General features: G+C 40.8%; 1 protein-coding gene across 1 annotated transcript in view; it reads right to left on the bottom strand.

Moving 5' to 3' along the window:
* The window catches only part of LOC126277930 (multidrug resistance-associated protein 1-like), a 333662-nt gene that overhangs the window by 176388 nt on the left and 133376 nt on the right, over window positions 1-23898 (bottom strand). The window contains exons 11-12 of the mRNA XM_049977507.1: window positions 12129-12418; window positions 8847-8993 (exon numbers count right to left, since the gene is read on the bottom strand). Of these exons, the coding sequence (XP_049833464.1) occupies window positions 8847-8993; window positions 12129-12418 (437 nt within the window). The remainder of the gene's footprint in view (window positions 1-8846; window positions 8994-12128; window positions 12419-23898) is intronic.

Raw genomic sequence — 23898 nt, 5'->3', positions numbered from 1 at the left:
TGCTATTGCTTATCGTATTCCTGAAGTATTAAGAGCAAAGCAGTTATTAATACTAAAAGCAGATCTGGAAATATGATCACAATTGGAAAATACATTGAGGGTAAAGTGTAAGGAAGCTTCTCTTACAATACTTTTACAGATGGTATAAATCATGGTGAAAGGTTATGTGAACATTTGATAACTCAAAAGTATTCTCATCACAAAGTTCAATCAACCCCCCCCCCCCTGTCCCCCCCCCCCCCCCACCACCACCTCAAAATGTAAACCTCCAGCTAGACCAGGATGGCAAACAAATTACAAATCCAGAAGAAGTAGCCAGTGCTTGTAATACACATTTTTCAAATATTAGTGAACAATTACTTTGTGGTATAAAATCTTTCAATACAAGTTCTACCACATCACCAGCATATTTAAATAGAAATCCTGAATCTCTATTTCTCCCCCCAACAACCATAAAGAAACTATACAAGCAATTAGTAAGTTAAGAGCAAAGTTTCCAACAGGCATGGATGAGATTCTGAATTATGTCATTAAAAATGCAGGTGATCTCATTACAGTACCATTAGCCCACATTTTCAACAGTTGATTTGCAACTGGAATCTTTCTTCCTGCTTAAAGATAGTGAAACTCAAGCCACTGTTCAAAAAGAGTAAGAAAGAATACATAGCCAATTACAGACCTACTGCTTTGCTATCTGTATTTTTGAATATACTGGCAAAAATTTTTCTTAAGAGGTTGCTAGATTTTCTAGAAGAGTGCAACATGTTATCCCAAGCCCAACATGGTTTGCAGAAAGCCTGATCAACAGAAACAGCAATATATGAATTTCTGAGTTAAGTGCTCCAAAAAGCTGATAATGGAGAAAAAGTAACTGGCATATACCTTGATCTGTCTAATGTCTTTGACATCATATCCCATTGCTGCCAAAATTGATAATATTGGTATCAGATGTTTACCTAACAAGTGGCTTACATCATGTCTTACTGGTCCCAAGAGGAAAGTAGAAATACAATTTTAGAAAGATAATAAATCAACCAGACACTTTTATGATTACATAGAAGTAGTCATAATGCAAGGCTCAGTATGGGTCCCATCCTAACCAAGCATTAACCTAACACTGTCAGAGCACTATCCAGTTTGCAGATGACAAATGCATTTTAGTCAGTGAGAAGACACCAGAAATGTTACAGACAATACTAACTGAGACTTTAACTAGTGTAGTGAACTGGGTCAGACAAACAAACCAATAATAAACAAAAGTAAAACAGTGGTGTTAATTTTTCACATGTGAAGAGAAACAGTGAACAGTATACAAAAATATGGATACAGACACAGGCTGCAGGTGTTGCTAATAAAACATTTCTGGGGATCTGACTCCAAGATAACCTTACACGGGGTACTTTCACTGATAGCACACTCTAGGAACTAAATATCATATACTGTTTAATGAAAGTGATTGAAAACTCTTGTTATATGGACTGTCCAATGACTATTATACTAATGTGAATTTATTCTGAAGTATGGGATCACTATCTGGGCTAACTTGCAATCCTGCCTAAAACTCTTCATGATGCAAAAAAAGGATACTGAGAATCATGGCTGCAATAAAAAAGAACAAATCCTGCAGGCTGCAATTGAAAAGGGTGGGGATTCTTCCTCTTCCATGTTTTTACATCTGTGAACGTGCAATGTTTATTAATAAATATGCAACAACAAATCCTAGTGTCCTCTTCGAAAATGAAAATATGAATCAATATGACACAAGACAGAAAACCGACTTTCTCATATTCCAAGTAAAAACCAGTTTGTGCCAAAACGGACAATGCAATACAAAAATTATTTAAAATAAGTTTCCAAATGAAATTAAAGCAATAAATGATCTAAAAAGCGGTATTAAAAGAATGTTTATTAATGCATTGCTTCTCTAGTCTGGAAGAGTTCCTCCAAAATCTTTGAGAGCCTAAGATAGTTAATATTACCTGCATAAGCCACGTACTGCATCACTTACAAAAATATTGTGTAATCATGAGTATCTACCTGTAGCATATAAAGACTGCAATGATTAGTATTAGTTCATTTATATTTATATTAATTTTTTAGCTAATGTGGTTTAATTATAAGACAGCTGAAAAAATGTATTCACTAATGTAAACATGAAGATATATTGACATTCACCTGTCCAGTATCTAATGTGCTGTACTGTACATGTAAGATTTAGTAGACCAAATAAATATAAATACAAATACAAAACCCCTCCCTCCTCCTGTCCAACTGCTTTCCATACCCTTATTGCTCTGTATATCAAACTGCATACTCCCCTCTCTAACTTTAGACCATCACTTTATTTTAATGTTATCTGCTTGATGAAATTCAAATACTTTGCAAACAAGACCAAGTCCCCTTCTGCTTTTAGTTTTTGGAAAGATGTTACCAGGAATAATAAAAATACAGAGCATCCTTTCTTCACCTGTGGTTAAATTTTGCTATTGGTATGCAATATTTTCTTTAACTCTCAAGACACTATTAAAAACTTTTCTTTTTATCTTTTTTTGCATTTAAACTCATCCACTACACTTGTAGTACTTCAGTCAACCTTAACAACTAAATATGCTCCATTGTTTTACATAAACCAGCCAGAATATTAGGAGTATACCTTTTCTATATATGTGAGCATGCTTGCATCATAGAGAGTGAATGTTGCAATATGAAACATCTTTAAAGTATCTAAAAGCAGTATGCCTGGCTGGAGAAGACACTATTGCTTCCAATCACACAGTTCATGAACACTGCTGTCCCTTCATAGTTGACATCTTTCCATTTTTGCTGCAGGGCAATTGTACTACACTTGTTTCCAGGAGAACAAAGATGAGTCCAAGTTATATTTTGTTCCCTAAATTTGTTATCTGTCATTCACTGAGCACCATTTCATAACTAATAAAGTATCACTTGCAAACTGTAGGAAAAGTGTTACCTGTGTGTGATCACCTGCTGTCATCAACCTACAATCTTGCAGTAAGTACTTTTAAAACTAGTGATATTCTGGATTGCAACTGCTTCATGATAAAAGCTCATCAACATACAGGGTGGAGAAAAACTGTGTCACAAAATTTTAAGCCTGGATAGCTGATGCCAGTAGGAACCAAAATTACTAGTGCTGTGTAGGTCAACAATGCACCAATTTTAAACTACAGAAACTTGGTACCACACACTCCAATTGGCTATGGGATTGCCCTGTTGCCACTCATCAGTTGATGGGCTACACTTTGGTTGTTGGTTCACACATACTCTTCAACGGCTGGGTAATTGGCAGAGGTGCTCATAAGACATGGCACCCGTGAGCTCCAGACCTCATGCCACCAGAGTTATTCCTGTAGGGATTTTTCCAGGTTCTAGTTCACCCATCCAAATGTGAACCACCTAGAAATGAAGAAGAACTAAAGGATTGAATTCAACATTCTACCAATCACATCAGGGCAATGCTATCAATCTTTGAAAGAGATCGGCAGAACACTGTTCGACGTTGTCAAGCTTTTGTAACGCCAGAGAGTCACCAGTTTGAGCACCTGCTTTAAATAAACAATGTCCTAGCTACAAAAAAGGCCCTTCACAGGGTCAATAGAATTTGTAAAAGACTTTCTTTACATGAACTAACAGCTGTTGATGAGCTTGTTCCTGGTGTGTCTTATCATGAAACTACAATGGATGTATCAGAATCCCAGCGGATTCACCCCAAGGGCCTCATAGTGGAAGACTGGTCCACTACCACCAAGCGTGCAGGCCACCTTTCATACATCACAATTTCTGGCAGGTCAAGCACTCATGATCATGCATTGCCCAGAGCATCTGGCAACTGGGTAATCCCATGGTCAATCGGAGCATGTAGCGCCAAGTTTCTGTAGTTTAAAAATTGTGCGTTGTCAACCTACACAACTTTAGGAATTTTGGTTCCCACTGGCATCAGCTATCTGAGGTTAAAATTTCAGACACAATTTTCCTCCACTCTGTATTATTACACAGATGCAAATATTTTTCTTGCTGAAAAGTGTGTAATGTGATTGAATTCAAACATATCCAAATCTACAGAATAACCCTACAACTTACCTTAAAATGTTTCAAATTGTACAGTCAGCACTTAACTACAAAGAGATATATGATTTGTATATATATCTGATGGGGCAGAATGATATTATTGGATGAAAATGAAAATAACTGCAGAACATCCCACACATTTGGGCCTGGTCCAGGAAGGGAAGAAAAGCTGAAGTACAACAAAATTAAAAAGTACAGTGAAATCTCAGTACAATCATGGTTAGCATTACAATAAATACCAGTTCAATTATGAAATTATTTATTCCTGCCAGAAATCCTAATGTTGCCCTTTTAAATGAATTTCAGTTAAATGGTAATTCTATGGTTATAATAACTTCTTTTATAGTAACTTCTGCATTCACCCAACTCTCTCAAACTCTGGTTTCTTTAGCAATAGCTTTATTTCACATCTAAATGAATATGTAGCAACAGAAAATGTTTTGCTTGAGTACACTGAAGAAATTTATTGAAATAGTCAGCAACCAGGTGCATAAAAGAAATTTTATTTCCTTAACTATTCTTGGGCACTTAGAGCTCTTCCTCAAAAGGTTATAACTATTGCATTATCTGTGTGTGTCAACAGTAGACTCATGGTCCAATGACAAGTGGGGCTACAGGTGAGAAATTTGATAACTAATCTCCAAAGAGCTGCAGCATGCTAGCAGGGAATCTGTCAGCAGAAACAAAACATGAAGGTTGTTTTTGCAGGCAGGTTACCTGCTAGCAAGCTACTGACCTCATTGCAGCTAATTGGAGATAAGTTCTCAAATTTCTCATTCATCATACAATAAAATTAAAAGTTTAAAAAGTACAGTTAAATCTCACTACAATATTGGTTGATATTGTTGGGCCACATCAATTAGCCATACACATCTTATTGCTTATTGCTAATGCTCTCATGTAATGCAACCTTCTGAAGAAGGGTACTAAGTGCCTGAAACCAATTACGGAAATAAACTTTCTTTTATGCAACTGGTTGCTGATTATTTTGATAAATACAACTATAGTTGCTGAAGATGGATAAAATGCTACACTGAAGAAAACAGACTACAGATAACTGTGTGTAATGAAACTTCATAGGACAAATGAAGATACAGTGGGGCACAGCAGAGACAATGTACTCATGCAAATCACTTCAGTATTTTTTAGACTTAATTTACCATTTTGTACAACCTCAATTCTTTTGTAAAGAGTACAATGTGATCACACAGTGATCAACCAGTATTTTAAATAACTGAAATGAAATTACCATATGAACTTATTTAGAAAGTGAGTACTATAATAACTCAAACTATTGGATTTCATTCTCTATACAACATGTGCATTAGTGTTTTCATGTTTTTTACTAAAATTTTTGATAATGTGTGGTAGAATACTCCTAGTCACACAACTTTGGCAGAATTTTTTCTTTTAAGTTCAAAGTAAGTAGCTGCAAAACTCCCAAAATGATAATTACTTTATGTGTGTGTAAACATACATTATCTCTCTATTGATTTTTAAGTTTAATGTATTATCATATTGAAATTTCAATACAATGCTATAGCAATACACTGCTACTACTAAAATATGTAAAAACCAAACAATGGAAACTCCAGGTGGGAACATCAACAATGTAGGAAAAGATAGATTGCTACTTACCTTAAAGATGACATGTCAGGTTGCAGAGAGGCACCATTAAAAGACACTCATGTATAAATTTTTGCCACAGCCTTTGTCAGTAAACAGAGACACACTCACAACATTCTCACACACAAACACACACACACACACACACACACACACACTCACACACACACACACACACACACACAAACAGACAAGCAAGCACACCTCACACACACACACACACACACACACACACACACACACACACACATGACCACCAACATACTGGAGTTGGCAGTCCTGTGTGTGAGGTTTGCTTACTTGCTTGCTGTGCGTATGTGTGTGTATGAATGATGTCTGGTGTGTTGCTTTTACTGTAGAAGGATGTGGCTGAAAGTTATATGAGAGTGTCTTTTAATTGTGCATGTTTGCAAATTGTTGTGTCTTCTTTATGGTAAGTAGCAATCTATCTTTTCCTACATTGTTCATTTTCTACAAGTTAACTAGACAATAAATTTATTGGGTCACCTGCCTCAGGAGCGTCCACTGAGCAACATTTTTGAAGGATGAGATCAGGAGAAATTGTTGTGAAGTTACATTATGTTAAGACTACACGAATGTAGAACATTAGGTGTGTAGCCAAAAACTAGTAAACTGAACTAGAATTGCACACTAATTTACTAGTAACAAATTTTGTAATTAGATGTGTAGCTGTCACATCAAAGATACAGTCAAAATGCACAAGTTTGTTTCTCAGGAATAACATAATATTGCTGTTATTTCTACTCTTAGCACAAAATGTAAGAAAATGTGTTAACAAAATACTCCACAATGATGTTATTAAAGAAGCATGTTTACATAAATAAGATTGGTCCATTCCAGTATATATAGGTACAAAAATGAGACACTTAGATTTCTGTAAGATGATATTTAAATAAATTATATCATCACATTTCTCAATTACAGACAATACAACAAATCTTAGTACTGCTTTGAATGAAAAATTGATGATCCCTGATAATCTGGAAGAGATGGCTGAAACTGAAGATAATTAACTACAATATGTGAGGCAGAGCTTCACATATAGGGACAATGAAAAGTAAATGAAAAAATGTTGATATCATTATGAGCTGTGACTGATGTAAGATGAGTGGCTGATTGATACTCCACACATAAACTAACTACAACAGGCATAAAACAGCGACAGTAGGTCATGCTTAAAAACTCGGGGAGACCAATGACATGGACTCTAAAATACATCTAAATATGTTTTTATATCAAATTTAGTAAGCAAAACAACACAGATTTCAAATGTTAATCATATAACAGTGGCAAAATGTAAGGCTCTGAGAGGAGTTAAAAAAAGAACTATACCCAATGACAGAAAACAGCATCACAGTCCACAAAAAGAAATTTGAACAAAGGGAGAGAGGGAGATCGGAGAAAGGAGCTCCACTCCACTTTGATCTACAGCTGCAAGGCTGCATTATTGGTGCATAGTGAATATAAATACAATTAATTTTGAATTTATTTTTTTATGGAAGAAGTAAGAAAATCTAGCTGCCTGACACCTTACATACATTGTCTGGTGTCTTCTGGTGTGTCTAGTACACCATAGAAAATTCATCACATACCAATTATATCAGATGGATTAGTAAATTTTTTAGAGAAAAGGCAAGTGAATCAAAATTATTTATGACAGGTTAATAAGCATCTTTTTCTCAAGCTGACTAAGCATGCTGAAGGACAGGATTCATGACTTCAGCTTGAAATACCACACAACCAAAGAATGGTGTGCTTATAATACACATGTTCACAGAGAAGTACTTTGAACTTTACCAAAAAAATAAATGTATAAAAAATAGTGCAACTAAAATTAATTTTCAAAAAAATGTTACTCAGTATAAATTTTAGTATAGTAGTTATGAAAAGTGATTAAATACACTGATGAGTCAGAACATTATAACCACATGCTTAATAGCTTGTTTGTCTGTCTCTGGAACAAATTACCAGGGATCTGACAGTTTATTGGTAGGCTTGTGGAGGTATGCTGCATTAGATGTCTACACATAGGTCATACAATTCACTTTAATAATGGGCCACTGATTTGCGTATGTGATGATGATGCCAGATAGCAACCGAGATGGGTTCCATAGGATTTATATCAGGCAAATTTGGTCACTGAGATATCAACAAGGTTTCACTGTGATGCTCCTCAAACCACTGTAGCACAATTCTGGGTCCAAGATAACAATTATACTGAAGGAATGAAGGTGGTTTTCCACTCTCAGCATGTCTTTCAGTACCACCACAAGTCCCATGCAAGCACAGGAGAATGTCTCCCATAGCATAATACTGCTCTCACTAGCCTGTGATCATGGGATGTTGCACATTTCAAGCCACTGTTCACCTCAATGACAATGTTTGTGGAGATGACTAGTGACCTAGTGTAGGAAAAACTGGATTTGACACATAGACACAACATCTTTCCATTAATCGACAGTCGAATACTGATGGTCCAGTACAGTCATAATTGATGATGTAGTTGAGTCATCATGTGAGCATGTAGGGACAGTCTGCTGTGGAGCCCCATGTTAAACAGTGTACAATGAACACTGTGGTCTGAAACACTTGTGCATGCACTGGCGTCATGCTCTTTTGACAGAGATGCCACAGATCACCATCTGCCCAACTTTACAGAGCAGGCAAGCCCCCAAAGCTCATGCTCTGTGAAGAGTCATGGCCTAGTGGTAGTTTCATTCTCCTTCTACCTCTTTCCACAATTGCTAATGACAGTTGCATGAGAACATTCAGCCAGCTTCGCTGTTTTTGAGATACTTGTTCACAGGCTCTGTGTAATAATAATGTGCCTTCTGTCAAAGTCACTTATCTCAATGGGTTTCCTCATTTTCAGCCCACATCTTTGTTAGGGTGACCTCCTGCTCGTGTTTGATCCACTTAGATACTTTCATTACTGTGTCACATGCCCACAGTGCCACCAGACAGAATCTAATGTCATGGTGGCAGTGGTAATAATGTTTCTGGTTATTAGTGTGTATGTTGTTGACAATAACAAACAATAATTAAAATTAAAACTAATGAGTCAGCTTTGTGAAAATAAAAATTTAAAAATCAAAAGTGTAAGTACTTACCTGCACTAAATTGGAAATCAGCACAGGAAGCATCGACATTGGGTAACGTAGAATATTAAACAATGACAATGATACAAATGCTGTTTTTGAATCCAGCACATTCTCTTCTCTTGAAAGTATGAATGATCCAAAGGAGAGTAGAGATACCTAAACAGAACAGACAAAAACAAACTATCCGTTCATATTTTCTGGCATTATGTGAACACTGACTTCTTTTTTTACCTTTTCTAAAGATCTCATGGCCCTGTTTTCAAATATCTAATCAAATAATTGAGCTCAAGGATTATTTTGTATCCATCATAGATACAAAATTTCCAGAGTATAATACAGTCTGCATAACAATGAACTAAACACTGGCAATAAACAACTCCTATCTCTCGACATGGAAGGTGAAATGAATTTTATCTCTGAGAATTTCTTAATAACTGCAGAGTGTGCTGTATTATCTACAAATTCACTTTGTTGTATATCAACAAGAGTTGCAACTGTGGATGGCAAAACCAAATTTTGAAAGGGAATGGTAAACATGGAGGAAGCAATATTCCAATCACTTTCAGTATGGTAAGTTATAGCCAAAAAGGGTGAACTTATTTGAATATAATTTTACCTGTAATTATTTCAGTCATTATTTGTGAACCAGTATGTGATGCACATGAAAACAACTTTCTGAAAAGAGATACAGTATGTTTCAGTTTAGATTATTATGGGTGTAACTGAAAAATTTAATTAGGTAAGTATTAAGATTATTTATCACACTGTGATGTAACTGCTATATGAGTAATATGTTGGACTCTTGAGGTTACTAAGGTAGGAAAAGTGTTTTAACCATTCCAGTCATTACCTACATTTAACAAACCACTCCTTATAAGTAGCTGTAGTGCAGTATTCTATCAGAAAACCAATGAAAGAAATGTGTGTTATAATTTTTCTCATTTTCCCAATCAAAACCCTAATCAAAAGCAAGTGCTACACATAAGTAAAAAGTCCACAAAACCACAGTCATCTCCATGTAACCAATATAAATTTGGGTGGTGTGAAAACAATTCCGAGACATATTCAGTGTCATGAAAAATCAAAAAGAGAAAGAAAGATTAAAACAAATAAAAAGCAAGTAAAACTACAGTGCAGGATAAGAATGGTTCAGGCTCAACTGTACAACAAACATTACTAACATATGTAACAGTGGCATGCTGAACAGAGTTAGGCAAACAAATGCCTTCTCAGGATATTTTTATCATCCCATGTGACATATGTGGAAATGGTTTTAAGGGATACCTCAATCACATGTCATAAAAACATATAACAAACATTGTTCACATAACACTTCTGAAAATTGCACCACACCTGAACCAATAACCACAACACACAAAGGCATCCTCAAATTATGCAAATTGTTTTGCAGTTTTACTGTTCACAATTGTCATATTTAATAATTACATTTACAAATCACACTGTTTGGTTACTGACCACTTACTGGCTCTTTTAGTCAGAGTTCAAATCATAAACATAGTGCAAGAATTTATATACTCATAATGAGATGTTTATGAATTGTTTAGTTTCAAAATTTCCCCTGTCTGCACAAGTGGATTCATTGATGGATGGATCATTGAGTGAGTAAATCAATCAACCAAAAGGTCCCTAGCATACGCTGTACAATCTTTGCATGTACATTTAATTCATAGTTCTCTGTAGTACACCTTAGTTTACATTGGCAGTGGGGTTCACTTAATTCTGATGGTACATGCCTGTTGTTATAGATTTTCACAATTATGAATGTACACATTTTTCAAAAATTGATACCAATCCACACATAGTTCTTGTTAACATGATAACTACAAAGAATGTCAGTCTTTAACTTTTACACAGATTAATATGGCATCCTTCACAAATTCAAAAAACGTATGCAAGTTTTTACCAAATAATTTCATGCTTAGTTAGAGTGTGTGGTAGCCTCCATGCAGCCCATACACATACCTTCTGTGACCCACAAATGAATCGTCTGAATGGGATGGAAATCGGTAGATTGACAGAGTTGTTGGATGTCCTCCTGAGAGATATCATGCTTAATTTCATCCAAATGCCATATTAGATCACCAGAATCTCAAGATGATTGGAGGGCTTTGCCTATAATGCTCCAAAAGTTCTCAATTTGGGAGAGAACCAGTGAACTTGATGGCCAAGTTAGGGTTTGGCAAGCACAAAGACAAACAGTAGAAACTTGACATTTTATGGGTGGGCATTATCTTGCTGAAATGTAAACCCAGGATGGCTTGCCATGAAGGGCATGAAAATGGGCACAGAATAGCACCAAGGTGCAACCGTACTGTGTGTCACAGATGACAACCAAAGAGGTCCTGCTATGAAACAAATTGGCATCTCAATCCAGCATTCCTGATCGTCAGACCCTATGGCACATGATAATCAGGTTTGTATCCCACCTCTGACTGGGGCACCTCCACACATGTCTTTAGCCCGTAGTCTCAATGACTTCAATAGAATTGTCTTCAGTGATGAGTCCCACTTTGAACTAAGACTTGATGACCAATGAAGAGGTGTTAGGGACACACTGGACAGCAGTGGGGTGCCAGCCTGATTGTCACCTGCCATATGTCCTGACCACCAGGAATGTCAGTCAGGGGTTCCATTACTTTTCATAGCAAGATCCCACTGGTTGTCATCCACAGCACACTTACAGGACAATGGTACATAGACAGTATTGTACACCTCACTTTGTTACCCTTCATGGCAAGCCATCCTGGGCTTACATTTCAGCAAGATTAAGCCTGTCCACACATGGCAAAAGTTTCTACTGCTTGTCTTTGAACTTGCCAAACCCTACTTTGACCAGCGAGATTGTCAGATCTCTCCCCAATTGAGAATTTTTGCTTCATTATTTTGACAATTTGACATACCATTTGGACAGAATTTAGCACAATATTGCTCAGAAAGGCATTCGACAACTCTGTCAATCAATACTAAAGTGGATAACTACTTGCATTAGGGCAAGAGGTGGACCAATCTGTTATTTACTTCTTCTGTTTATGAAGCTCTTTCTCTCAAATAAATCATCCATTTTTTCTGAAACTGCAATCCTTTGTTTGTCTTTACATATGCATCACATCTGCTGATTTCCATCCCATTTGAATAAGTCCTTCTTGGTGCATCATGTTTTTTTAAAATATATATGTGGATAGAATGTCTAATTTTTTAGTTAAAATGGAAAGAAATCAGAGGTTAGAAAATTTATCTGATCTCACAAGTAAATTAAATATGTTGCCTTACCAAGAATGGAGCAAAGTACCATACAAATGATGTTACTGCAGTGAGATATGCCAACTGCTTCAGTACTTTTATTTCTTTGTTTCTTATTCTTGAAACCTCTTTTTCAAATGATGGCTCCCACGCATATAATTTTAAGACTTTCATGCCATTTAGAACTTCATTCATAACTTTAACCCTTTCATCTTTATATTTCATTTGTCGTATCTGAAGTGTTTTCACTCTGTTTACTATACATGCATTAATCGGTATCACAATTATCATGACAGCCAGACCAGCAAGCACAGATGGACCTGTATTCAGAAATCAAATATCATATTTCAATTTAAGTAACTTAAAATTGTTTACAAACATCACTAGTCTACCACCATAATGAAATTTGGAAGGAAAACATATACAAACAGAAAGATCAAGATACATTGTAATGACCTGTGATCTTTATAGATTCAGCACAGTGGAGTTAATCATGTTTTACAATAAATCCATATAGAAAAAACATAAGTGCAACATCTCAACAACATGTAGGTTTGAGAGTGGCTGACTTTAGAAATCAACAATGGCTTTATTGAGAGATTTATTTCAAATGTATACATGTAGGGCACTAGGGAAACTTCCATTTGTCTGGTGCACTCCTCAGGCTTCCATACTTAAGTCATTTATTTTTTGATAACATATCAAATATTTTAGTACACTAGCTGACAACAGGTCAAAAGATCTTTAATTTGTTGAAAATATAGGTACAACTACTACAGATTCAGATCATAAACTGAAAAATGATGTACATAAGATATTAGTGGGAATGAGTTCCTGGTCCATGTCTAGGATGCTGACTGAACTGAAATTAAGCACAATATGGTCAGTCTCCAACATATGATTCTGTTTGGAGTGACATTACTCCATAAGTGCAATTGATCACAAAAAAATTTCAGAATTGAGAGTAGATGGAAATCTCACATGGAAGGTAAATATTCACAGCTTGGTTGCAGCTATGTTTAGAAGCAGATGATTGTCCATTATTGATTTTAATCCAGTCTTGGACTTGCTTCACATATGTTCATTCTTTTCTGTCCAAAGTGCAGCATATGGGGTAACTCTTGAAGGTAAAAAGCCACCTTGGCTGATCCATCAATTCCTGAAGGTGTCTCTATGATCATTCATCACAGCAATGGGCTGGTGTCCCATCCAGCTGGAAGAATATCCTTTGCCTATCAATCAGAGGTACATCCTCCAGCAGTACTGGCAACATGTCTTCCACAAATATGCACCCATTTAGGAGGTAATGGAAGAATGTATGGTCCAATTAACATATCACCAAGAATGCTGGCACACACATTAAAACTGAATCACTGTTGATGAGCATGAGGTCAAGTACTTTGTGGATTCAAATGTGCCCAAACAAGCAAATCGTGGATACCAAAACATCCTTCATGAGTAAACAAAGCCTCACTGGTGTACAGGCTATCAGTCAGAAATAACGGATGCAGGGCAGTCTGTTGTAAAAACCATTGTGCAAACTGCACACATTGGGGAAAATCTTCAGGTGCTAGTGCTGCCATGCACTGGAGACGGAAAGAATGAAGCTGCTGGTCATGTAATGTATTCCAGACAAAGCTCTCACACAGCAACCCACTCATTTCCATCCACTGACTCCTATACCAGATGCATTTCAGTGTATGTAAACCACTCAATGTTCACTGTTGTACAACACAGTAATGAGTGTGAACAAATCAGTGTGTTTGCAAGGAAGCCATCACTGTTGTCACAAAGTGGTGATTCTTGCAAATGAATCACTTCATTTTCAGGCCAACCTCAGAGCAAATCATCCATACACAGAGCAGTTTTGGAGGTCAGCTCACATTACCATTACCAACACAACAACTTATTTCACCACTATTAACAAAATGTTGCTAACATTAGAAGCTGACTTCAGAGGCCATATGTATCTTATGTTCTCTATCTCCTATATTAATCCAAATGAATAGTTTCATAACACTCTGTATTTCTAGAAATATTAAGCATAGTCCTCAAGCAACAAACATGGATAAATTTCACTCTTACTGCTGAACATTACCTATGACATTTTGACAATACAAATAAATATGTGGTGCCAATGAGGCTGACACCAGCATCGATATGCGTTCGTCTTTGGACTCTGAGCATCGTCTTTGGACTCTGAGCATTGTCTTTGTGCTGTTCTGCCATGTTCAGTTCTTTGTGAGCCTTGCATGTGTTTAGGTGAATAAATGAACTACTGCAAAATGGGTGTTGTTTGGTGTAACCAACCCTCTCTCCCCCTCTAACGGCTTTCATTATGTTCTCTCATCTATTTACCGAACAACTCGTTGGGTCGAGGCTGTCCCCTTCCCCAATATTAAGGCAGAAACTGTTGCTCAAGCTTTTGTCGAGTCATGGGTATCACGTTTGGGATGTCCAGCTATCATCACAATCCAGACAATTTGATTCGGCCCTGTACAATGGGATTTGTAACATTTGCGGCAGCCGGTGCATCCATACCACAGCATATTACCTGCAAAGTAATGGGCTATTCGAGCGCTGGGACCACACTTTCAAGGCAGCTCTGTGATGCCATGACTCTCTATGGATGGAGGCCCTTCCCCTTGTGCTACTCGGCATTTGTGCAATCTATAAGGAAGACCTCAAAGGCACAATAGCTGAGTTCGTATATGGCCAGAACATTGTTCTCCCTGCCAAACTTGTGAGTTCTTCCACTTCTCTCCATCAGTCTGACTTACCTTCCTTCGTGGACCGCGTCAGATACCACTTCATCAACCCCCATATTCCTCCACCCACCAGCCATTCCCGCCCTAAGGTTCACATCCCGAAATCTCTGGACAATTTTGAGTACGTCATGCTGCGAGATGACACTGTCCGTGCTCCCCTCCAACCTCCATATACCAGCCCGTACAGAGTTCTCCAGTGCTCTGCCAACACCTATGACATCCAGATGAAAGATTCAGCTGTTACAGTCTCTCTCATCAGACTTAAGATGGCTCATATCGAGCCTTCTTCTACCCCCTTTCAGGCCCCGACCACGCCACTCACTGTCATGGCTCATGATGCTCTGACCACTCCCTCCACACTGGACTTACACACTCGATCGAGTGACTTCCAGCTCCAATCGTTGAGTTGTCCTCCGACCTCGCCCTCTACTCCGGTCTCACGCACTCCGTCGAGTGATCACATGCTCCCCACGTTGAGCTTACCTACGATCACGCCCTCACTGCCGGGCCCTTCGCCAGTCCCCTCAAACTCTCCACCATCGCTTGCCTCGCCTTGTCGAGGTTTCTCACCCCCCCCCCCCCTCCTCCCCCCACACACACGTTTGAATGTGCCCTCGTACGAGATGTTTGTGCCTGTCCCCCCGGACATAGTCCACAACATCTCAACAATACTGCGCGATTATACACTAATCGTTGTGTGTTTCTCTTCATCCAGTGCTCATGACACAACCTCCACCATTCACTGCCACCCGATGAAATGTGTTCCCCTCCTGCCTGACATCGACCTGGACATGCTTCATGTGTTCGCTACGCCTGCCAGAGACACTGTCGTCATAGCTCCATTCCTCCCGCAAACCGCCGGCCTACCTGTCGCCTCACGACGAGCACACCCAGTACAACGCCCGGCGCGCTTCAATGACTTCCAGGTTCAGTGGCCGAACCTTCCTTCACGACATCTACCCACACAGCTCCCTGACGATGCTTTTGAGCTGACTGTGGTCCGGCTCCTGCAGAAGACCACCCCTGCTGACACCTTAGTTACCCCCCCCTTCCCCGGCTGCTCATGTGTACTCCGTACTGCGAGGGGGGGGGGGGGGGGCTATATGGCGCCAATGAGGACGATATCAGCATCGATATGCATTCGTCTTTGGACTCTGAGCATCGTCTTTGGACTCTGAGCATTATCTTTGGGCTGTTCTGCCATGTTAAGTTCTTTGTGAGCCTTGCATGTGTTTAGGTGAATAAATGAACTACTGCAAAATGGATGTTGTTTGGTGTTACCAACCGGAACTTCTCCCTCAAATACATTTCAGGCATACTTTTAACAGAAAATAATAACTCTCCACTGCCCACAACAAACACAAGAGGTGCACATTATTGTTAGTGAACCCATACAACATTTGCAATTACCTTCTACTCCTGTATACATTTAAAGCCCTTTTTCAAGAAAGAACTGAAATTGGAAATCACAGAACAATTTTTTTTTTCCTTTCTGGCATTTTTCCTTTCTGCAGCATTTCTTCTTTTATTTTATTTTCTTCATTTCACATTTATTTCAGTAGCCACATGACTTTGTTCTCAGTTACATGAATATTAAGACTATCAACTTCCTTCCTTTTGTTACTTTACCTTAAAGTATGTTTAATTAGTTACTATTACTGTAATGGTTTTTACTCTCTGTATTTCCCATGTGCATGAAGACATGAACTCTGTAGCATACTTATGGCCATTAGCCTTGGAAAATAAAACTTCAGTCATAGGCCTACCAAGTGTTTAAAATTAACTTCGCTTTCTTCTGCTTCAGATTTTCCTCAGCAGCATATTAATCCCCTCTCATTATGATTTGTCACTGTCAGATCTTTTCCACAGTGTTCAATATTTCAAAAAGGCATGTAAATTCTCTAATGAATAAGATTAAAAAAAAATACAATATACTCAGCAATTGCGTCCAAGACACATCACAGGTGTCTTGGAGCATCACAAAAGCACCAGCATCAGGTGCATCACCACATGCCCAGTTTCTCATGGCACAGGTGCATAGCAGCAACCTCTGTGGACACTATGAGTAATGGACAAAGACTGATCAAACTCGGCAGCAGAAGCCTCGCTAGTGACAGCTATTATTCTGCACCGGTAGGCAGTGACCATAGTGGTGAAGTGCCTTGTCACTTGGCAAGAGCAGCAGTCATGAATGGAAGTATTGCAAGGGGTGTGAAAGCTGCTGCCTTACCAGATGGCTGTAATGAGTTGTGAGCATACAGAACTGCTAAGACAGCTGTGTGGTGAAAGGCCCCCACAGTGTCCCCTTCCCTGGAGAGCAGAGCTGTGGTGTTGAGTGAGGTAGCAACAGATGGAGGGTTGTGTTGTGCCATGGGTGAGGCTGGGGGCTGTGGCATTGATGGTGGGGGTGGAAGTTTGGTGATGGGGACAGTTGCCCCATGTAAAGCTCTCAGGTAGAGAGCAGGAAGGGGCAGTTGGCTGTTAGTAGTTCTGATCTGCTGTGTGACAGCATGCAGTGGTGTGTGGGATGGGAGCCTCATGCCAAGATGGTCTGAGTTGTGCTCAGTGTTGTGCATGCAGGTGTGGCCAGGTTCAGGGCATAGTTGCCTGTGTGAGAATGTGGAGGCAAGAGTGGAGTGGCCTTGTCGGGTGACTGCGAGGCAGTGTTGACAGGGTGTTCATGCTTTACAGCTGAAAGCACATGTACTAGGCACTGAAAGCATGAGTAAATGGTATCTCCAGTGTCAGGACAGGTGACAGAGGTTTGGGGGCAGCACTGGGAGTGCATGAAATAAGACTGCTGTGAAAGCATTGGATCTGTGATGCAGTGTCGAGGGTTTACACTGTGGTTGATGGCAGAAGAAGGGAAATCATTGGGTTGGTAATAGTCAACAGGAGAGGTAGAAAAGCATGGACATGATCATCCTGTGTGTCTGTCAGTGACAGCAGGTGGATCAGGTGTGATGACACCATACCATGGTGAGTTTTCTCCAGTGTTTCTGGCTCTAATGGTGTGAATGGGCATCTCATGGGCTTTGGTGGTGGGGGTGATTGGCACAGTGTCATTGGTGTCATCAGTGTTTCAGCATCATCTTCAGTGTGCATCTGTGAGTTGTTGACATAGATAGTAGTCAAAGTGGGTGGCATGGCATCAGGCAGCATATAGGCATATTAGTTGAAACACTGGTAGGCATGCAATGTAGATACAAGGTGAATGTCTTGGAGTCCTGTTGTTTCAGGAACAGGTGGGGGCCAGAGTAGTGTGTGAACAACATCAATCCACAGCATAATGTGGGTGGCCACAAAAGAGACTAGCGGCTGATACCTTAAGATATGCCTTCTGATGATGTAAGGACACTGTGAATGAAACTTCCATGTTGCCATGTCACTGGGGACAGGTGGGTCATAGGTGTCCCATGCAGTACTGCAAGCTGGCAATCAACTTAAGGATGACATCATCTGAGGGCAGTTCAGTGGGCTCAAGGTATGCCTTGTAAGTGACATGGAGACCAAGAAGTACCAGCAGCAGGGCAGTGGTTCAGCTGCTGTTGTGGCAGGTGAGGGCAGCCTTCAAGGTGCAATGCAGCTGATCCAGCTGTTGCTGTTGGCAGCTGGTAGCTCAATGTCAGGTGCACATCAGTCCCACACAGATCTGCCAGTGCACGGAAAGCGCTGAAGTAAATTAGCATCTGCAGTCCATAGTAATGTGACATGAACAGCTGAAAGAGGTAATCTATTTGGAGATGAAAGTGGCTGCTACCATGGCAGCAGTAATATTTGAATATTGGCATTGCTTCAGGCCAGTGGGTGAACCTGTCCACCATGGTAAGGAGATAACAGCTGCTGTCAGATAAAGGTAGGGAGCCAACAATGTCCACATGAACATGGACAAAGTGATGCCTGAAGTATGGGAAAGCCTTGATGGAGGTGTGTACATGGTGGCTGACCTCAGCATGCTAATAGGTGAGGCAGGTGTGGGCCCAAGTCCTGCAGTCTGTCTGAATACCTGGTCACACAAATCTCTCTGTTGCTAGAGCTGCAGATGTATACACGCCAGGGTGTGCCTAGCTGTGTAATCAGTTGAATGCAGCTTTGTGGAATGCAGCAGATAGGAAGGGAAGTAGTGAGCTGATGCATAAGTCCCACCAGATGCTGCTGGTGGAGAAAAGAGACAGCATGCATTGAAGATGGAGGCCAGAGGCAGTATCTTGGCAGAGTGAGGCGAGTTCTGAGCTACTGGTGAGTGTTAAGTGCCTTGTAGACCAATGACAAAGTGTTAGTCCAGATGCAGCTGACAGAGATGGCAATGATGTTGTCAGTTCTGGTGACTTGACATACATCACAATCGTAAACTGAGATGAGCAACAGATGCCAGAATTGACATAGGGAGCACTGGTCAGTGTCTTTTGTAAGGGCAAATGTTATGGGTTTGTGGTCAATGAAGACCATGAAGTGACAGGCACCCACCAATGGCCAAAAGCATTTCATAGCCTCGTAGATGGCAAAGAGCTCTCTGTCATATGTACTCCACTGTTGCTGAGGGGCAGATAGCTTTCTGGAGACAAAGGCGAGTGGCTGCTAGGTGTCACCAACATGCTGCTGCAGGGCAGCATCAATGGCTGTCTGGCTGACGTCAACCACAACCACAAGAGGGGTGGTGGGGTAGGGTGGGCAAGCAGGTTAGCTTCTGCTAAGTTGTGTTTGGCAGCAAAGAACTTCCATTTGCAGCATCTGTGGTGTGGCATAGTATGGTATGGCATGGCATGGCCCATAAATATCACCTCGCTGGTGCTGACAATGCTGACAATGATACAGGATTCCTGGAGATGTTAAAAAATACTGCAGAGGTGTTCCTCTGGCACTGCAGAAAAAATGAGTATGTCATCCAGGCACATGAAGCAACAATACAAGCCTTGCAGGATGCCTTCCAAGAACCTCTGCCACGTTTATGGAGCATTACAAAGGCCAAAGGTCATAAAGGCATTCTCATTGAGTCCAAATGGTTTGGTGATGGTTGTCTTCTGGATGTCCTCAGATGCATCCAGGATCTGGGTGAAAGACTTGGTGCAGTTGATCATCCTGAAGACTGTAGCCTCAGCCACTGCATTCTACCTGCATAGGAATGGCACTGGGTACTGGTCAGGGATAGTACAGGCATTTAGATTCTGGAAATCTCCATTTGGGAGCCAGGAGCCATTCTTCTTCTTGATGAGATGAAAAGTGGACACCCATGGGCTCTCCAAAGGATGCACTATGCCAGTGACAAGCAGCCTATCAAACCCAGCCTTGGCAATCTTCATTTTATGCGGCACCAGGGGATATGGTCGGCAAAAGATGGGTGGTTGGGGGTGGTATCAATGTAGTGTACAGTTGACTGGTGGACCTCTCAATGTGTGCTGGATGGGCGTGTGAGAGCAGGGAATTGTGTCAGGAGGTCAACATATGGGTCAGAATACGCCACCTGCTTCACATCAAAGAGAGCAGCGAAACAAATGGTGCACTACATCTACATCTACATCCGTACTCTGCAAGCCACCTGACGGTGTGTGGCGGAGGGTACCCTCAGTACCTCTATCGGTTCTCCCTTCTATTCCAGTCTCGTATTGTACGTGGAAAGAAGGATTGTCGGTATGCTTCTGTGTGGGCTCTAACCTCTCTGATTTTATCCTCATGGTCTCTTCGCGAGATATACGTAGGAGGGAGCAATATACTGCTTGACTCTTCGGTGAAGGTATGTTCTCGAAACTTTAACAAAAGCCCGTACCGAGCTACTGAGCGTCTCTCCTGCAGAGTCTTCCACTGGAGTTTATCTATCATCTCCGTAACGCTTTCGCAATTACTAAATGATCCTGTAACGAAGCGCGCTGCTCTCCGTTGGATCTTCTCTATCTCTTCTATCAACACTACCTGGTGCGGATCCCACACTGCTGAGCAGTATTCGAGCATTGGGCGAACAAGCGTACTGTAACCTACTTCCTTTGTTGTCGGATTGCATTTCCTTAGGATTCTTCCAATGAATCTCAGTCTGGCATCTGCTTTACCGACGATCAACTTCATATGATCATTCCATTTTAAATCACTCCTAATGCGTACTCCCAGATAATTTATGGAATTAACTGCTTCCAGTTGCTGACCTGCTATTTTGTAGCTAAATGATAAGGGTCCTATCTTTCTATGTATTCGCATCACATTACACTTCGCTACATTGAGATACAATTGCCATTCCGTGCACCATGCGTCAATTCGCTGCAGATCCTCCTGCATTTCAGTACAATTTTCCATTGTTGCAACCTTTCGATACACCACAGCATCATCTGCAAAAAGCCTCAGTGAACTTCCGATGTCATCCACCAGGTCATTTATGTATACTGTGAATAGCAACGGTCCTATGACACTCCCCTGCGGCACACCTGAAATCACTCTTACTTCGGAAGACTTCTCTCCATTGAGAATGACGTGCTGCGTTCTGTTATCTAGGAACTCCTCAATCCAATCACACAATTGATCTGATAGTCCGTATGCTCTTACTTTGTTCATTAAACGACTGTGGGGAACTGTGTCAAACGCCTTGCGGAAGTCAAGAAACACGGCATCTACCTGTGAACCCGTGTCTAAGGCCCTCTGAGTCTCGTGGACGAATAGCGCGAGCTGGGTTTCACACGATCGTCTTTTTCGAAACCCATGCTGATTCCTACAGAGTAGATTTCTAGTCTCCAGAAAAGACATTATACTCGAACATAATACGTGTTCCAAAATTCTACAACTGATCGACGTTAGAGATATAGGTCTATAGTTCTGCACATCTGTTCGACGTCCCTTCTTGAGAACGGGGATGACCTGTGCCCTTTTCCAATCCTTTGGAACGCTTCGCTCTTCTAGAGACCTACGGTACACCGCTGCAAGAAGGGGGGCAAGTTCCTTCGCGTACTCTGTGTAAAATCGAACTGGTATCCCATCAGGACCAGCGGCCTTTCCTCTTTTGAGCGATTTTAATTGTTTCTCTATCCCTCTGTCGTCTACTTCGATATCTACCATTTTGTCAACTGTGCGACAATCTAGAGAAGGAAGCACAGTGCAGTCTTCCTCTGTGAAACAGCTTTGGAAGAAGACATTTAGTAATCCGGCCTTTAGTCTGTCATCCTCTGTTTCAGTACCATTTCGGTCACAGAGTGTCTGGACATTTTGTTTTGATCCACCTACCGCTTTGACATAGGACCAAAATTTCTTAGGATTTTCTGCCAAGTCAGTACATAGAACTTTACTTTCGAATTCATTGAAAGCCTCTCGCATAGCCCTCCTCACACTACATTTCGCTTCGCGTAATTTTTGTTTGTCTGCAAGGCTTTGGCTATGTTTATGTTTGCTGTGAAGTTCCCTTTGCTTCCGCAGCAGTTTTCTAACTCGGTTGTTGTACCACAGTGGCTCTTTTCCATCTCTTATGATCTTGCTTGGCACATACTCATCTAACGCATATTGTACCATGGTTTTGAACTTTGTCCACTGATCCTCAACACTATCTGCACTTGAGACAAAACTTTTGTGTTGAGCCGTCAGGTACTCTGTAATCTGCTTTTTGTCACTTTTGCTAAACAGAAAAATCTTCCTACCTTTTTTAATATTTCTATTTACGGCTGAAATCATCGACGCAGTAACCGCTTTATGGTCGCTAATTCCCTGTTCTGCATTAACTGATTCAAATAGTTCGGGTCTGTTTGTCACCAGAAGGTCTAATATATTATCGCCACGAGTCGGTTTTCTGTTTAACTGCTCAAGGTAGTTTTCAGATAAAGCACTTAAAAATATTTCACTGGATTCTTTGTCCCTGCCACCCGTTATGAACGTTTGAGTCTCCCAGTCTATATCCGGCAAATTAAAATCTCCACCCAGAACTATAACATGGTGGGGAAATCTACTCGAAATATTTTCCAAATTATTCTTCAGGTGCTGAGCCACAACAGCTGCTGAGCCCGGGGGCCTATAGAGACATCCAATTACCATGTCTGAGCCTGCTTTAACCGTGACCTTCACCCAAATCATTTCACAATTCGAATCTCCGTCAATTTCCTTCGATACTATTGCACTTCTTATCGCTATAAACACGCCTCCCCCTTCACTGTCCAGCCTATCTCTGCGGTATACATTCCAATCCGAGTTTAGGATTTCATTACTGTTTACGTCTGGTTTCAGCCAACTTTCTGTTCCTAGTACTATATGGGCGTTGTGACCGTTTATTAATGAGAGCAGTTCTGGGACCTTTCTATAGACGCTCCTGCAGTTTACTATTAGCACATTAATATTGTTATTCCTTGTTGCATTTTGCCTACTCCTGCCTTGCCGCGTCTCAGGAGGCATCTTGTCGGGCCTAGGGAGGGAATTCTCTAACCTAAAAAAACCCCATGTGCACTCCACACGTACTCCGCTACCCTCGTAGCCGCTTCCGGCGTGTAGTGCACGCCTGACCTATTCAGGGGGACCCTACATTTCTCCACCCGATAGCGGAGGTCGAGAAATTTGCACCCCAGCTCTCCGCAGAATCGTCTGAGCCTCTGGTTTAAGCCTTCCACTCGGCTCCAAACCAGAGGACCGCGATCGGTTCTCGGAACGATACTACAAATAGTTAGCTCTGATTCCACCCCGCGAGCGAGGCTTTCCACCTTCACCAACTCCGCCAACCGCCTGTACGAACTGAGGATGACCTCTGAACCCAGACGGCAAGAGTCATTGGTGCCGACATGAGCAACAATTTGCAGTCGGGTGCACCCAGTGCTCTCTATCGCCGCCGGTAGGGCCTCCTCCACATCTCGGATGAGACCCCCCGGCAAGCAGACAGAGTGAACACTGGCCTTCTTCCCCGACCTTTCCGCTATTTCCCTAAGGGGCTCCATCACCCGCCTAACGTTGGAGCTCCCAATAACTAATAAACCCCTCCCCCCACTATGTTGATCTCCCAGTGTTGCTGTCAATGAGCCTACAGCTGGAAATGTCAGGGAGCTTCAAATGGTTCAAATGGCTCTGAGCACTATGGGACTTAA

This window comes from Schistocerca gregaria, chromosome 6, assembly GCF_023897955.1.
Source record: "Schistocerca gregaria isolate iqSchGreg1 chromosome 6, iqSchGreg1.2, whole genome shotgun sequence".
Taxonomy (NCBI): domain Eukaryota; kingdom Metazoa; phylum Arthropoda; class Insecta; order Orthoptera; family Acrididae; genus Schistocerca; species Schistocerca gregaria.
This window is presented reverse-complemented; position numbering and strand designations above follow the sequence as displayed.